At 34.9% G+C, this 18,129-nt stretch overlaps 1 protein-coding gene across 1 annotated transcript; it reads left to right on the forward strand.

Moving 5' to 3' along the window:
• The first annotated feature begins 1,225 nt into the window (after nucleotides 1-1,225).
• LOC113106818 (potassium voltage-gated channel subfamily C member 4-like) lies at nucleotides 1,226-12,470 on the forward strand. Its single transcript, XM_026268837.1, has 2 exons — nucleotides 1,226-1,858; nucleotides 12,390-12,470. Exons 1-2 carry the CDS (start codon nucleotides 1,241-1,243, stop codon nucleotides 12,468-12,470), a joined length of 699 nt encoding a protein of 232 aa, XP_026124622.1. The 5' UTR covers nucleotides 1,226-1,240.
• The last annotated feature ends 5,659 nt before the right edge of the window (nucleotides 12,471-18,129 follow it).

Genomic DNA, 18,129 nt, shown 5'->3' on the forward strand with positions numbered 1-18,129 from the left:
TTAATTGTAATATATATATATATATATATATATATATATATATATATATATATATATATATATATATATATAGTAGAGAGAGAGAATGAGACAGAGAGAGAGAAACTATATTTTTAAAAATGTTTTTACTCAATGGACCCTTTCACGTTTCTGAGTTTGGATTGGAAACTATCAGGGTGAACTCCTAATAAACTAGAATAATATTTTAATTTCATTATATTATATATAATATACGTGTTAGGAGACAATTGTTAGCTTGAATGCAATGTAAGTGTTTTGGCTAAAAGCGTCTGCTAAATGCATAAAATAAATTTTAAAATGTAATTATTTTCTTCATCGGCAAAAAACAAAACAAAAAAAAAACATATTTCAAAGGAGTATATAAAATAGAACGACAGAAATACAGAACAAAACACAAAATATAGCCTATTGTTACAAAAACACATTCAATTCAAAAGGTTTACGATGTTTATGCGGAAATGCGTCATCGTGAAAAGGGGTCCATAATTTGAGAAACAGAAGCTTTCCCCTGTACTAATCAAATTGAGCTCACGTTCATACGTGATGCAGCGCTGTAAGGGTTACTGAGGCGCTGGAGCATCATCATCATCATCATCCTCCCATGGGCTGTGTCGTCTTCCGATTGTCACAAGATGCAACAGATCTTTTCCAACAAACTGATGACACCGTCTCATCCTTCGCCAAAAGAAGAATTGGCCTAATACAGATGTAAAATCAAAGTTATCATCGCATCGCAGACATTATTCGGCAATATTGAGCTTTTATTTTAAACTCACTCGTTGAGATTAAGGAATAATGCGCGCGCAGGTGACAGCCGGGTGTGATTTAATAATTCAACGACAAGGTGACGAGAATTTTGAAAGAGATCAAATGAAGAGTCATTTTTAGGGTAGTCTGACTTTTATTGGAACTAATAATTTTTTCTTTGTAAATACAGTGAGAAATCGCGCGTAAATGATACGCGGACGGTTTGCTCGTGTTTTGGTGTTTACTAACGTGCCAAAGTGTCCATGAATGAAGAACAACGCCAGCATCCACCCATAGACTGAGAATCTCGAAGAGTTTCTGCGTTAACAGGTGGTTCTTCGCGCCTCTGATGGTCATGTTGACGGCGGAAACTCTCTACAGCTGTTCGACTTTCGTAACTGACTACAGCCTCGCAGGTTTAGAAAAAGCCAACAGAGTTAGCTACTAGGTAAAAGCCTCTCTATCTAAATCTATGATCAGCTCGGTGTGTGTTTCGTCGTATCGCGGGCGCAAGTCAGGCAACAAACCTCCTTCCAAATCATGTCTGAGGGAAGAGATGGCCAGAGGCGAAAACTCGGACAAAATCATCATCAACGTCGGCGGCACGCGCCACGAAACCTACAGGAGCACCCTTAGGACCATACCGGGCACGAGACTCGCCTGGCTCGCCGACACGGACCCCCAGGTGAACCCGGCTTCAGACACGGGACAAACGCCCAGTGCCAGCGAATTATTTTTTGACCGACACCCGGGCATATTCGGCTATGTGCTGAACTACTACAGGACCGGCAAGCTGCACTGCCCGGCGGATGTGTGCGGCCCTCTGTTCGAAGAGGAGTTGGCGTTTTGGGGCATCGATGAGACTGACGTGGAGCCCTGTTGCTGGATGACCTACCGCCAGCACAGGGACGCAGAAGAGGCGCTGGAGATCTTCGAACCGCCAGATCCGGAGGACGCGGAGGATGACCAGGACATGCCCAGACGCTTCGGCATTGAGGACAGCCCTGACCGCTCCAGGGGATGCTGCGAAGTTTGGCAACCAAAAATATGGGCGCTCTTTGAAGATCCATATTCATCGCGTTCAGCCCGGGTAAGGGATTAGAATGCATATTACACATTTCTTTGTGTAATATGCATTCATTTTATTTTCCTTTTCAACAAATAGTCAAGGAGGAGATACATAACCTTTATCAGAGGTCAAAATAAAAATCACATGAGTTTATTTTTTTCTGTTCATTGTAACAATATAGGCTATACGCATATAAGCCCCCCTTTGGAACCTTTATTTAAGAGTTTACCGATACTTGACAGATTAGTTTTAAGATAGTTTTATTTAATATATCAGTTCCCCAAACCTGTATACACTCTTATAAAAAAACTGGGGCAGTACCCTTTTAAAAGGTACACATTTGTAAATTATTACTGCTATAAAGTGGACATAAGTATGTTAAAGGTACATATTAGTACCTAAAGTGTACATATTTCGGAAAGATATGAGATTAATAATGCTTTTTAAAAAGTAATAATGGAACACCAGTTTGTAACGTATTCATGGAATAACCCATAAACTGATCATGATATATGCTTCCTTAAATTAGAAACCATTTTAATGTGAAAAAAATTGAATTGCATCTTGCAGTATTTAGTTTCAGTTACGCACTTCTAGGTGATGCATGCCAACAGGTGTTGCATTATGGCCATTAGATCTCTCAGTATTTACTCAATCTGTTAGTCAGCTTTAAATGAATGTCAGGATCGTATCATCTTTACTCTGTAGTTACCAGTGGAAACACAACTAGCTCCGACTGTCTGTTGAACTGCACCTGTCTCACAAACATGCACTCACCCAGATGCCACCTGCTCTAGTGTTAATGTCACACTCTGATGTCAGATGTGTGAAATCCTCTCTTGCTGTGATGGATGAATGTCACTCAGAGAACTTTCTGAGAGACAGAATGATTTATGATTAATTAAAACTCTTTCTGTGCCATATGCCCACTTATCAGATGTGTTCAAAGCTTTACAGCATTCAAATACATGTCTAAGTGACTCCTTTATTAGGGCCCGAGCACTGCAGTGCGAGGACCCTATTGGAATTGCTCCACTTATTATTATAGGTTGGTGCTCTACTAGCAGATAAATGCACTAGAATAGCCTTTAAACCAGCCCTAGACCAGAGGATGTTTATGGAGGCCTGTGTCAGAGTGATCTTTAGAATTTGAGACTCAGTTTTAGGCAAATTCAATCTGTTTGTGTGTAAAAGAGAAAACAAGCATAAGAGAACATAGTATGGTGCTTTTAAAATGTCTTATTGTCAGTTTGAAGTCCATCAAATGATGGTGGGATGATGGACAGGAGTGATTCTCAGCAGGTGATATTGTGCAGCTATTAGAATAAAGTGTTTTATCCACTCACAGTCCTTTAGCTGGTTGGTTTGATTTATTTGTGTTATAATGTGCTCTGTCCTTTCTCACATTAGTCAGTCATGAATTGCTCATCAGTGCATTTACTTGATCAAAAATACATAAAACTGTAGTGTTGTGAAATACTAGAATTGAACTCTTTTCTATTTTAATAAATGTTACATGTAATTTATTCCTGTTATGACAAACCTGAAATTTCAGGAGCCATTACTCCAGTCTTCAGTCTCACACGATCCTTCAGAAATCATTGTAATATGATTTTGCGCTCAAGATACCATGATAAACATTGAAAACAGTTGTGCTGCTCAATAACTTTGTGATAACCATGATAAAAAAAATCCCAGCATGCTTTGAACAAGAAAGTTCAAAAGAACATAATTTTTGTAACATACAATAATAATTTGTGTCTTTGCAGAATAACAGTACAACAGAAGCACAAAATAAATGTATTAAAAATATTAATTTCTTACTCATTTTATATGTGCATTTCATAGCTAATCATATCATTCATATGTGTTTCGAGGCAGATTTCAAGGTTGGATTCAGTTGTAATTACATCACAAGCAAGAGCACCCTTGGCAGAGCATACAGTTTCAGCCGTAGTAAGCTGTTTAGATCGGTAATGTGAAAGCTTTTTATTGAAGGGCTTAATCTCTGTTACAGTATTGAACCCTGGACATTTGGCTACTTAATTTTGACAGAGAAATCAATTTCTTTCCTTAGAGAAAATTGGAGGTGATTAATTGCTTTAGTTGCTTGTCAAAGAGGTCATAAACAACAACAACAACAAAAAACAACAATGCTGTCATACAATGTGTTTCTTTTCTTCAGGGTGTAACAGACATCGGGTTTCATTGATATGCAGTGTGTTTGTCACAGCTGAGCTGCTTTGATTGTTAACAAATACACAGCTGAGCCATTGCTGTGAGGCCCATCATTTCTTCATCATTATTAAGCTAGCTGCTTGTTTTCCTAATTAATTTAGATGATTTGTAGCATACAGGCCTGACAGACTTAATGGGAATGAAAGAAAACAAGTAATCGGGGAGAAAGAGGTGAGAGAGAACAGCCTTCTAAAGAATAAACCTCTCAGAGGAAACAAGATGACATTATATTCCAATTGTTCAGAAATGACTGAGCAAATGGTTGGGCTTCTTGGACCCTGCTATTCTTCGGCTCTCTCAATTATCTCTGCCTAGAGAGCATTATGTGCTGCAGGGCTAATGTTACCATATACTGACGGCTGCTCAGGCCAGCTAATACAGTTAGCAAGGAGGAAAAGCCATCGGGGCTTTTATTAATCACAGGATCCAAATGAGATTGAAACATGGAGAAATATCACTTTCCTAAACCGTATTTTCCCCTTGTTTTCCAATAGAAATATCAACAATTACTTTAATTGTTCAAATTAATAATTCAACCCATATGCAGGCTAGTCTAAGAATTAAGTAAATTAAAGGGATAGTCAACTCAAATATGAAATTATTTACTCGCCTTATTTTTTTCTCCTAAAAAAAAAGACGTTTTGAAGAATATTGGTAACCAGACAGTTTTGGATCACACTGACTGCCATTGTATTTTTTTATTTTTTTTGTCCATACAATGAAAGTTTCTTTCAAAATATCTGTTTTTTTGTTCCACATAAATAAGTCATAAAGATTTGGAATGTCCCTTTAAGCTGTTCTATAGCAGTTGACATTTGCTGGAGGTGTCTCAGTTGTTTTTGTTGGTTTGGTGAGTGTTTGCATGTGTCGTGAAAGCCCTGCCTCATAATTACAGAATTACATTCTCTCCGTCATGGTAATTAATCACTCACCGGGTAATTGGCCTAGGGCAGACAATGTCTGGATGTGTCGGACTAGGCATTCTGGTGGCATGATTTTGAATGGTGGTGTGATATTAAAAACTCTAGTGGAGGAATTATGGACTGAACTAGGTCTGTATGATTCAGGAGAAAGATTTGGCCAACAGTGTGGTGCAGATATATGAAAATGACTAATAATTCTTATATGATTATTATTAATATAAATACTACTAAAATATATCAAGCAAAAAAGTAAAGATAATTGTAATAACACTATTTTATTATTCATATAAAAGGAGTGTTTAATAATAATAATAATAATAATATTTATTTTACATAAAATATTTATTTTGCATAAAATATTTATTTTACGGGAGACCTGTTAAAATGCTGATCAAATCCTGATAAAAATCTGGGACTGCAATTTCTAAATTTTCATACAAACTAAGCTATCCAAAACTGAGTCCATGTCTTTAATATGAAGTGGAGATCATGGAGCAGGATTTACTGCAAACTAATGCAAGGTGCTCTGATCACAGTGCTGTTCTTCACTATGAAAACATTCTTCACTTTTTTTTTTTCTTTTATGCCTAAAATCATTAAAACAAAGATTGTGTTCCATAAAGATATTTTGTATATTTCCTACCGTAAATATCAAAACCAAATTGCTAAGGACTTCATTTGGACAATTTTAAAGGAGATTTCCCCAATATTTAGATTATACATACTTTAAGCTTCAGTCTGGATCCAGAATACCTGAGAAAAGATGATGCCAAACCCTCAGAGGACCTCAGATGTTGCCAACCGTGAAACAACATACAGAATTACCAAATTTTGCTATAAGTTTGATTGCATCATATAATAATTGCTGTTAATAGTGTTCATCATCTATTTGATTACGTCTTTAATAGATTTTTCCGTAGATTTCTGCCATATGCAAATAAACTGACAGTCATCACTGATAAGCTACTACTAAATATTGTAGAAACTTAATTTTCTGTAAAGTTGCTTTGCAACGATTTGTATCTTAAACAGCGCTATATAAATAAACTTGAATTAAATTGAACCGAACATAATTTAATATTCACAATGATTTTGTCAGCAATATAAAATTAACAACATTGTGATTTTTACATTTTGACCCAAACATTAACATTTTAAATCTACCTGGCTACAGTGGCTGGTTGAAATGATAAAACAAATAAATATGTCTAATTAACCCATTTTAGAACAGATACATAATAATATCACACAAGCAGAAGTGGTGTTATCAGAAAATCAGCACAATTGTGATTCGTACAACAGTTCAATCATGAGTTCACTGTGGAGTCTCTATGAGTCTCTATGCAACACTCTCATGTCATGAAGGTTCAATATGGCAAAACACAGAAACAAATAAAGACATAATTAGCGTAGCTGCTGTTCCAACCAAGTAAAAATAATTAGTTTAACCAAAGCTAAAGAATAATAATACACATTTGATCAGATATGATAAAACTATGAGATGCATTATTTAATTGCTTAGCCAAAGAGATGTGTTTTTAATTTAAATTTAAATAGAGAGAGTGTGTCTGAACACGAACATTATCAGGAAGGCTGTTCCATGGTTTGGGATCCAAATGCGACTTTGCTATCCTAGGTACTACCAAAAGTCCAGCATTTTGTGACCTTAAAGAGCGTATCTGAACATTAAGAATTGGAGTAATATGATAATATTTTCTTGACCTGGTAAGGACTCTAGCCGTGCATTTTGGACTACCTATAGCTTGTTTATTGAAGATGCAGTACAACCACCTAGCAGTGCATTACAATATTCCAGTTTAGAGGTCAGGAATTCATGAATTAGCTTTTCTGCATCAGAAAAAGGTAACATGTTTTGTAGCTTGGCAATGTTTCTAAGATGGAAGAATGCTGTTTTTATAACATGGGAAATATGGTTTTCAAAAGAGGTTGCTGTCTAATATAACACCCAGATTTTTACTGTAGAGGAAGTAAAAATACATCGTCTAGTTGCAAATTGTAACCTATGAGATTCTGTGTACTGTTTTTTTGGTCCAATAAGTAATATATCAGTCTTATCCGAATTTAATAGGAGAAAAATAATGGTCATCCAATCTTTTACATTTTTAACACACTCTGTTAGCTTAGATAATTTAGAAGATTTGTCTCGTTGAGATATATTGTTGAGTATTATCAGCATAACAGTGGAAATTAATCCTATATTTTCTAATAATATTACAGAGTGGCAACATGTATATTGAAAATAGTAGAGGACCTAGGACAGATCCTTGTGGCACTCCATATTTTACTGGTGATAAATGAGATGACTCCCCATTTAAATAAACAATGTGGTAGTGATCGGACAGGTAGGATCTAAACCATATTAAAGCCTGCCCTTGAATACCTAGTTTTGTTATCGATCTATGAGTATGTAGTGATCTGTGGTGTCAAACGCAGCACCATATGTGAATTTTGATAGCACTGTACTGTATATTGCTCAGCCAAAATGCAGTTACACAAGGCTTTGCAAAAGTATTGAGACCAATTCTCTGATTTAATTGAAAAGCAAATTCAACCTTAAAGTGTATTGTTACTTTTCTAAGCAACGTAAAAATGTATACATAGACTTTTGTCTGCTGTTAAGAAAAATTTAAAATATGCAACTGTGTAAGTATTCATGCCCTCATGCTGTCGAAGATCTGAAATTATACAGGTGTAAATAATTGCTTCTAACTAAAGGTGATTCATTGCAATAACTTTTTATTTTCTGTATAACATAGCACAGTAGATATGATTGAATTGCTCTAGATTATGAACACTTCACTGAACTTAAAAAAAGACTAGGAATGAAATGTGTGCAAATGAAGCTCTTGCTTCTTAAATTGCCGGTTATTCTGTTGTGGTTTGGTTGATTTTACATCCTTTTCTCTCGGTCTCTCCCTCTCTCTCTCTTATTCATTCACTCTCTCTCTCACACACACACACACACAGTGAAAAGGTTTTTTTTTCTTGACCATTGTTGTATTGGCTTTTTGGGTGGGTGTTATGGCCTAAAATGATTTATCATTACAAATTGTACTGTTAGAGGAGTTAGTTTTTCAAGATATGACATAGTTTGGTGGAAGTAATGTATAACCCTAAAAAACAGGTAATTATTTAAAAAAAATATTTTATGATTTATTTCCTTGAATGTAATTAACAAAGAATGAGATGCAAATAGTGTAGGAATATAATATGTACATAATGGTCATCTTTTGGACAACTGTCAAGTTAGCAATCTTCCCCATGATTGTGTAGCCTACAGAACTAGACTGAGAGACCATTTAAAGGCCTTTGCAGGTGTTTTGAGTTAATTAGCTGATTAGAGTGTGGGACCAGGTATCTTCAATAGTGAACCTTTTCAAAATATTCTAATTTTCAGATACTGAATTTGGGATTTTCCTTGGTTGTCAGTTACAATCATCAAAATTAAAAGAAATAAACATTAGAAATATATCAGTCTGTGTGTAATGAATGAATATAATATAAAAGTTAACTTTTTGAATGAAATTAGTGAAATAAATAAACTTTTTTATGATATTCTAATTATATGACCAGCACCTGTACAATATTCCATTCAAAAGCTTAGAGTCAGTACGATTTCTTTCTTTCCTTTTTTTTAAAGGGGGGGTGAAATGCTCGTTTTCACTCAATATCCTGTTAATCTTGAGTACCTATAGAGTAGTACTGCATCCTTCATAACTCCAAAAAGTCTTTAGTTTTATTATATTCATAAGAGAAAGATAGTCTGTACCGATTTTTCCCGGAAAAACACGACCGGCTGGAGGCGTGGCGTGTGGGCGGAGCTAAAGAATCACGAGCGCCAGTAAGCTTTTGCGTTGAGAGCTTTTCGAAGCTGTGACACAGATCCAGAGGCTGAAATTTAACAAGAGCAGCATCAGCAACGACGTCTCTATGTGGTATGTACAAAAACTTTATATATTTGCTTAGCAGTTTTGGAAAATGACTAAGTTCCACTTTATGTCGTCTTTTTTTTTTTTTTTTTTTTTAAGCTGTAAGTTACATGTGGAAAGTGCAGTTTGATGACAACATCGCATGTTGTTTACTTGATGTGCTTACACACTGATAGCTAAGCTAACAACACAGAGATATTTGAAGCAGTTTTACTCACCGCATGCGGTTCCAACACACGATCGTGACCCTTTTTCGTTGGGACTGCATTATCCTTAAGAAATAAACGATGTGCAAATCCAGCGTCAAACTGGGCCTTGTTTGTAATTATGTAATCTTGACATCATGTAAACTGTATTCGAAAAAAATTAATCAAGTCATAAAAGAGACGGTAAATATTAACGATTAAACAGTAGACTCGAGCGCATATTCATTGCTGTATGTATCTTTCTAATAAAATTCACAACAAATTTATACCTGCACAAGTTGGTCCAGGAATGCAGTGTGCAGTCCTCTGCAGTCTGAGCCTTATATGAGCACAATGGCAGTGTGTAAATAAAGGACTTGTGTCTCCAGCACTTTTGTTGTTCTGTGCCACAGTGTATGAACAGGATGGCTTTGTCTGTTTAGAAGTGGGGGTAAACCATTTGGCATTTAGATAAACCAAAATGTAGATATCCTTTCTAGGCTAAACTTGCTCACAGACCTATACTCACAGCCTGCTGCCGTGAGACGTTCACTGCAATGTTTTGTAATGTTGGAGCTGATTGTGTTTGAGAAAAACACTTATGTGTTTGATGTGAACACCACCAAAAAAAATTATGTTTATTATTTATAACGATGAAGAATAAAGATGAAAAAAATCTTTTAAAGTAACTTTGAAATTTAACATTAACTTTGCAACCCATTTTATTTACATGATGTTGTATTTCTGAGGGAAACAGGATATTAAATGAGAAAAGGGTTGGTGACTTCAGTTTGAAAAAGGGAAATAATAATGTTAGTGGAGCAAGTGATTACATTTTTAAGAAAGATTATTAATGTAAACCTTATTTGTTGTTTGTAATAATGTGTACTGATGAATCATTCACAACAGTGGCATGGCTAAGGGCCAGGGTGGAACTCACTTTCATTGGGGTCCACCCAATGAAATCAGATAGATTTTTTATTACATTTTTTTTTTTTTTTTGTGGGAAAGAAAAAAATAACCTGCATAAATGACAATAAGAAGAAGAACATAAGAACTACTTGCTTGTGTAAATATTAGGGGTGTCAATATTAACGATGCATTGCGTCGACGTGGACGATTCTGCATCGATGCAGTAATAGACCATAATCGATTATAGCCTATGATGTCATTCTTATATGCAATGGTACTAAATATGCACTCTCAATTTTTAAATCGGAGCTTGGCTTTTTTCCGCATGTGGCATGTGTGTGCACCAGAGTCAAATGCGGAGGCCTTTATTGCACAGAATATGCGCTGTGAGACACGTGCTCATTGCCTTGCAGTGCTTCCATTCGCTGTTGTTTTAGTCTTTTACTTTAGATATGCTTTAATTTCTGCCGTTTGGAATGCAGTATGTATTAGATGCACGAAACTCACGTACTGACAGACTTTCATGTGCGCCGAGTTTGTTTGTTCTGAAGCTCGCGGCTGTGGTTAAATGCACTTGCATTTACTTTTTTGATACGAAATTGATGTAAACACAGTCAGTTCTGTTTTCAGAACAGGACAAAACATCTGATATGTAGAAGTAGATATGTGCATTAGTGTAAATGCAGTCTATTAAAGCTGCCAGTGTCTATGATCTCATCAGCAATAATCAAACGGCAATAATGCTGAGAAAAAGAAAAACCATAACTATAGCCCTATTCGGACGGGACTAGTTTTACAGGGGGTCGTTAGATAAATCTGCGTTTCACAGACATACTTGGTGATTTTAATCCCGTCCGAATCTTCCACGTCTGTGTTTTTCTCACACAACCTCTGTGATAATTCCAGAGCAAATTACCTACCGTTTTTCAGCAAACTCAGTGATCCTCTGAGAAAACTAATCCCGTCCGAATGCGAATGTCTGTGATTGCCGGTGATGTTTTATTTCACAACGTGTTTCCTTGTGTGTTTTGGCCAACGTGAATTACCGTAGATGCTCTTACCGCGCGGATGTTTGATATATTTGCTTAGCAGCAAATAAATAATAAAAAAACTAATAATAAAATCAAGAGCAAGATCACGTAAACTCTTAATACCGGCTATTATAATATCAGCATCAGGTAAGATTACTCACGTTTATTTATGTACTCAGTTACAGAATGTTTTAATTAAATTTAATAAAAAATTAAAATAAAAAAAAACGGAAAACAAGTTAAACTAAAGGAACCACACATTAACATGGTTTTGTTATACTAGCCATTTAGTATTTATTGTGTAATAATACTAAGGCAATCATTCTGAATGAATGCAATGCACACAAACAGAGCGCGTGATCTCTGTGACGCCAAGATGCACAAATCAGACCCTCCCACCTCTGTAATAAACACAGAGATGTTACTCCCGTCCAAATTGGTACATGAAAATCACAGACATCAGGTGGTAAGAATCGAAACTCAAACGTAGTTTAGAAAACTAGTCCCGTCCGAATAGTGCTTTAGATTATGTTTAAACTTTTGATTCTTAAAGCACTCCCAAATACTGAGCAAAGTACTTTTTGTTTATCACTTTGTCTTTCCCCTCTTATTACTTTATATTTGCTTATATCTTTTGAAGCTATATGTATTGTTAATTCTTAATGATAATTAATTATATATGAATTAACATAATTATTTAAAAAGTAGCCTGCTTATATAATTTTATAAAAATGCATAAAATAAATTTGATGTAATAGTGATGCATTATGATGCATCGTGATATCGTATTGAATCGAACCCGGATGCCCTATAGCTTTTGCAAATATGTGTGATCCACTATGGTTTACTAATGTTTTGTGAAGCTACAAATCAAAACATGGCCAAAAAGACATACGTGTCGTGTACTGTTTACTTTACTTTGTATTGTTTGGTCTCTACCCGAAAAATTATGCTTGTTCTGTTTATCAGAGAATACTGAAAAAAAATTATGAAATACTTACAAATCAGCATGTGCAACATCACAGGAATGAATAAAAAAAAAAAAAAGTAATAGTATTTTAATGTATTAATGTTTTTACTGTATTTAAAAAAAAATCGGAAACACATAATTACCGACCCCATATTTTTGATAGTTATTTGTTTAGATAAATACTAATACGTTTTTTTGTATGGATTTATTTTTGATTGGTAACATTGTTTATTTAAAATATTATCATATAGAAAACTTAAAATATAACAAAAATAAATTGTACACCCTAGAGGGGACAAATATAATACGTGTTAATTTTTTGCTTGTTGAATTGTTTTCACAGTTTTCTTGCACAGTGACAGGCTTTTATGCACTGAAGAAATTCAAGCTCGAGGTCAAAGAGGCCAAGCGCAGAACAGCTTGATTCACAATTTAAATTATTCACCACTTTCATTCCTGGCCCATGGTTTATCTGACCCTGACCCAAGTGCATTTTGCACTTGCATGTTACTGCTGTGACACATTGTGCTGTTAAAAAACCTGCCTTGACTTTCATCTTCCAACGTTCTTGCTCTCAGAAATGAGCATTCGTAAATGTACACACAAAGCCAGTGCAGTGAAAAGCATCAAATGCACAAACACTGTTGTTCATGCAGAGAAAAGACCATCAAGTCTCTCTGGAGTAATGCTTGGCGCAACAACTCTTGGGCTTCTGGCTCTGGACTTGGAGTAATATGACAGACAAAATAATAGTGACTCAATTCTTCCCTGGTGTATGCGATTGCTTTCGTTCCTTACAGCCTGGAACATTAAAAAGGACAGAAGGAATTTGTTCTTGTCAGTCAAAGCTCATGTCATGGTTCACTTGGCATATGAAGCTCTGATAAGTATTGTTGTGTATTTTTAAAGATATATATTCATTGAAAAACCATTTATATGCAATTTGCAGACACTTTTATCCAAAGCAACCTACAATGTATTCAAGGTACTGTATACATTGCATTAATGCATTCTTTGAGAATCAAACTCTTGATATTGGTGTTGCTACAGTAGCACGTTCCCTACTACAGGATGGCAATTTCAGTGTTATGCTTTTGTAAAAGATGTTTATGTTTAAGTTCAAGCCATGGAAAAAGTGATCATTTATCAAGTCCTTGGGATTTAGGTTCAGGGACTTGCATTAACACCCCTCCCCTGAGGACTTGCATGACAGAGAGTTTATATTTATCCTTTATTCTATGATTTGAGTCTTACTGCTTTACAGTACGTTGGCAGTGTTTTTTCTTGTTTGACAGTTATGGGAGGCTTGAATTATTTTCCATGGAAACTTAATGGTGAAACAATAGGGTTTGCACATATAGGTGGTCAGGAATGTGACAGCTGCACTATGGGTAAATGTCTTTGTGAGGTGTGACTAAATGACCTGGAGGCTGCTGTAGTGAACAGCTGGTACAGGAGACGATCTAAGTGAACACTCACAGACATGAGCGACACGTTCTCTCTTTTTAACCTGCATATTTAATAAAATTCATATATATATATATATATATATATATATATATATATATATATATATATGCAGAATTATTGGCACCCTTGGTAGATATGATCAAAGAAGTCTGTGAAGATAAATCTGCATGGTTAATCAATGGTTTATTTTTTTTTTGTAAATCACAAAAACCAAAGAATATATTTATGATGTGCAGCAAAAGATAATTGAGCTTCACAAATTAGTGAAGAGGCTTTAAGAAAAGAGCTAGAGCAGTGAAAATTCCTATTACCACCATCAGGGCAATAATCAATCACCAAAAAATGGAAGAGGACATGTGTCTGTATCACACGGTGAGGAGGAGAGTTTGAGTGGCTAAAGACTCTCCAAGGACCACAGCTAGAGAATTGCAGAAAACAGTTTTTGGGTCAGACAACCTAAAAAAAATCAAGTCAAATCAAACAGCTCCTACACCACATGCTGTTTGGGAGGGTTTCAAGAAAAAAAAATCAAGAAAATAAAATGCTCTCATCCAAAAACAATCTCCAGCATATTCGGTTGTTAGACACGACTGGAGCTTAAAATGGGACTGGCTTCTATGCTTAGATAGATGTAGGGGTGTGCGATATGACGATTTTTGATTGTGGACAATAAAAATGTCTCCACAATTTGCTTTCAGAATCAGAATGAGCTTTATTGTCAGGTATATTTACACATACAAGGAATTTGTTTTCGTAACAGAAATAGTTTTATATATATATATATATATATATATATATATATATATATATATATATATATATATATATATATATATATATATCCTAGTATTGTGCTACAGCGCACATTCTATCAGCTACAGTTCTGACACCTCAGTCATATAGGCTAAGGCTACTGTACAATGCCACATGCATTCACAGCAGTGTTAATTCAGCGGTAGAGTTACTTACGTGGCAACTTAAACAGCAGCAGGAGTAAGGCATATAGCCTAGCCTAATTAATTTCTTAATATTGTTTGCAAGAAACACCAGTCTATCAACTTGATCTGGATCAAGTGCAGCTCACTTTTTATTTATGATGTTCTCCGCGGTGGAGAACACGTTCGGAGCGCACAGACGTGCCTGGCTACTAGCTATTATTCGCTTGATTTGGTCATGGGCCTATGCTACAATGCGTCTACAGTGCCCTCTACTGGATAAGATGGCAAAGAATAAAATAAAAAACAAACGGTCTAATCCTTGACTGTAAAAAATGCGCTACACATGGCATTTTAAAAACCGGATATTTTATTTATAGTTCAATTACAGATATTTCACGTCATGTTCGAATGCATATTCGAATATCGAATAAAAAGTGACAGCCCTAGTTTACATGTAGACTCAATTTGGTTATGTCTAAATTGAAAGTAAACAGTTGAGAAAAAAATATTTACGTGCCTGTATATTAGATGCGTGCAGGTCTTAAAGGGACAGTTGGTCTATTAAACATGCAGCCTACTGTCAATACTGTCAAGGGGTAGATCACCCTAAAATGTAATTTCTTTCATTATTTACTTACTGTCACGTTGTCCCAAACCTGTGAAAAGCTTGATCTTTATAATAGGAAAATTAGTAATTGGTTGTAATGCTCAGACAACTTGCAAAATGACAAAGAATTGCTGAAAATGTGAAATGATATTTTTTCCATATCGCCAACTCCTAGTTATTAAAAAATGTGCTTTTTAGTAACAAACACTCAATGAAATATACCACCAACAATCAAGAATCTCACACACACACAAACACTATAATTTGTTGTTATACTCCATATAATTCCATATACAAGCCAGAAACTAAGCCTTTTTTTGCACAGGCCTATCTAAAGGGTTAATGGTCCCACCTAGTGATCAACTGTAAAAATAACAAATTTCACCTCTTCCCAAAAGGGAAAACCACAAACAATCAAGAATGCATGATAATATGGTGTCATGGCTTTGCAATAAAAAAATGTCGTTATAATGGAAGTCAATGGGGCAAAAACAGCCACCAACAATAAATGAGGGAGAAAAAAATTTAATCTAATGCTGCACAAAAACTAACAATGCATCAAAGCCAATCTTGTTACTAATCTTTGACATGCCCAAGACTGTGATAAAAGGTAAAAAAAATATCCAGTCCACAATCACTTTTTATATTGAAAATATGTCATTTTATGTTTTTTTTTTTTCAAATCAATGAGATAATTTATGAACTTGGTAATTAAAGAGTTAAAATCTTGTATTTTTTAAACATTTGGTAGTTTTGATCAGGACTGAGGTTGATTAATATATTTATGCCAAAAAATTAGAAAAAAATATTTATCTGATACATTTTTACAGCAGTTTAATTTAGTGGATGTTTTCATCCACGAACATGAATTTGCCCACAGTGTATTAAGTTTTTGAAAATGTTCAAAGCATTTTCCCAAAAATGTGTCAAAATAAGATTTGTCACCCAAAATCATTCCATTAGCTGAAACACAGAGAGAGTTTTGGCCAAAATAAGACTCAACACCACCCCCTAGTGGACGAAAACGTCCCCAACAACGCATAAGGGTTAACATTTACAAAATATAACTTCAACTTTTGAAGAATATATATTATTCATATTTGTCATAGATAAAATCCTAAATCCAAAACATCTGGAAGTGTAGTCACAGATGTGTTTATGGAAAAGTGTGTCATAACAAAGCATGTACATTTCAGCTATCACCATTACATTTTTCATGATGTACCCTAAAGATTTCACTATATGTTATAGTGAAAAAAAGAGCTCAAGAGTTAATTCTGCCAGATTGATTTCAGTGAATCACTCATTAAAAATAGTTATTTCCTCATCAAAATGAACTAAGTAGATCCCACATAAAAATCATTGTTTATTTTTATGATTAATACTAAATGCCATCTGGCCTTCATGTTAATACATTTTTAGCACAATGTAGCAACCGGCACATAAATTGTCTGTGCTTACTACTGTTACTGTAAAAGATCTTAGCTCATATTTTCATATTCTTGCTTTTATGCATAATTCACATTTGGAAAATGCTGTAGTGTTCACTTTGTATGCTGCAGCATGCAAAACATGTTACACTGAATACATGTGAGCATCTTTTGTTTAATGAAGTAATCTCAATATTAGGATGTCTTTATGATGCGTGTTCTGTCATGTGATATAGTGCTGGATAAATGTGTGTAATGACCCATCTGTCCAACAATTTACAACTCCACTTAAACTGTTTGTATTCAGCACTCTGAAAGGTTTTGTTAACGTTGTAACAACAGCACTCTGCAGGGTGCCAGAGCACCTCGACTCAATTATTTCCCCATTTGCTCATTAGAACACAAATATATTTAGCTAAGAGTCCCTTCCTACGGAACAATGCCTAACACATTAAGGAAAATATGGTGTTTGTTCAGAATTATGATCATGAATAGCCGGTATGAATGAAGGTGCTAATGTAAAGACCAAAGACAATCATTTATTAGAGTTTTAATAATTGTTATAATTTAGTGTGAATATAGTAGTGTCAGCTATAACAGCTATAACAACAACATGGAGGAACAATATTGTTAGTATCACTTTCAGATTGTTTTTTTAATTTGTTTGTTTTATAAACAGAGGGTAAACAGGTGTGGATGCTAATATAGTTATCGTTATAGACTTATAGTTATATTTTAACAGTCGTCTTATTGTTAATGGGCCCTTAAATTAGAGAATGCTGCAGAACCATAGATTTTTTTTGGGTGGAAATTTTCAAAAAAATGAAGAAAAAATAAATGTGTTTGGAGTTTGGAAACTTTTACTTTACTGTGTTAATTAAAACATTGGTAGCACTTATAGAGACAAATTCTCACTATTAACTAGTTGCTTATTTGCATGCCTGCTATTAACATATTGGCTGTTTATTAGTATTGTACTTATAAAGCAAATATTCTGCGTGACCATATTATACATCCCTTATTCTACCCAATACCTAAACTTAACTACCTAACTAACAATTAATAAGCATTTATTATGAGTTTATTGAATCAAAATTTGTAGTTAACGGTTTGTAAATAAAGGGAATTGTACCTTTATTTGTAATTGTGTGACCAAACATTGTAGACTTTAATTGTATAACTAATATCATGGACCCAAATATCAATTTTAGCTTTAAAATTAATAAAAATTTTACACTGAACAGGCTCAACATCAGTAAATAGTAAATGATTTTAAAAGTTAAAAGGATTAGATTCAGGCTTGTTATTATTGCTAGAAAGTTCTCTTAAAGAAATGCCTTTTAACACAGATGCCCTCGCTCACTCTGCCCACATACGTGCTCTCATATAATTACCACATTTGCATTTTAGCTGCTGAAAAAAGATTCATGTGTTCCTGAATAGGAGTGAAATTGTTGCTGGTGTGAATCAGAGGGCTCTTCTCTTGTTGTGACCACTTTGCCATTGATTAAAGCTGATTCAAGTACTCCATACAGCACTTTAATCAAGGGTGAAATGAAAGGACTGCTGAAAAAGTTCCCAGTTCCCATCGCTATGTTTTATTTAAGGTCATATTGAGTTCTCTATTTTTTTGCACAA

The sequence above is a fragment of the Carassius auratus genome, chromosome 8, assembly GCF_003368295.1.
Source record: "Carassius auratus strain Wakin chromosome 8, ASM336829v1, whole genome shotgun sequence".
Taxonomy (NCBI): Eukaryota; Metazoa; Chordata; class Actinopteri; order Cypriniformes; family Cyprinidae; genus Carassius; species Carassius auratus.

Coding starts and splice junctions, on each gene's coding strand:
- LOC113106818 (XM_026268837.1), top strand. CDS start 1,241: ATGATCAGCTCGGTGTGTGTTTCGTCGTATCGCGGGCGCAAGTCAGGC. Junction 1,859..12,389: donor ATTCATCGCGTTCAGCCCGG/GTAAGGGATTAG, acceptor TTGTTTTCACAG/TTTTCTTGCACAGTGACAGG.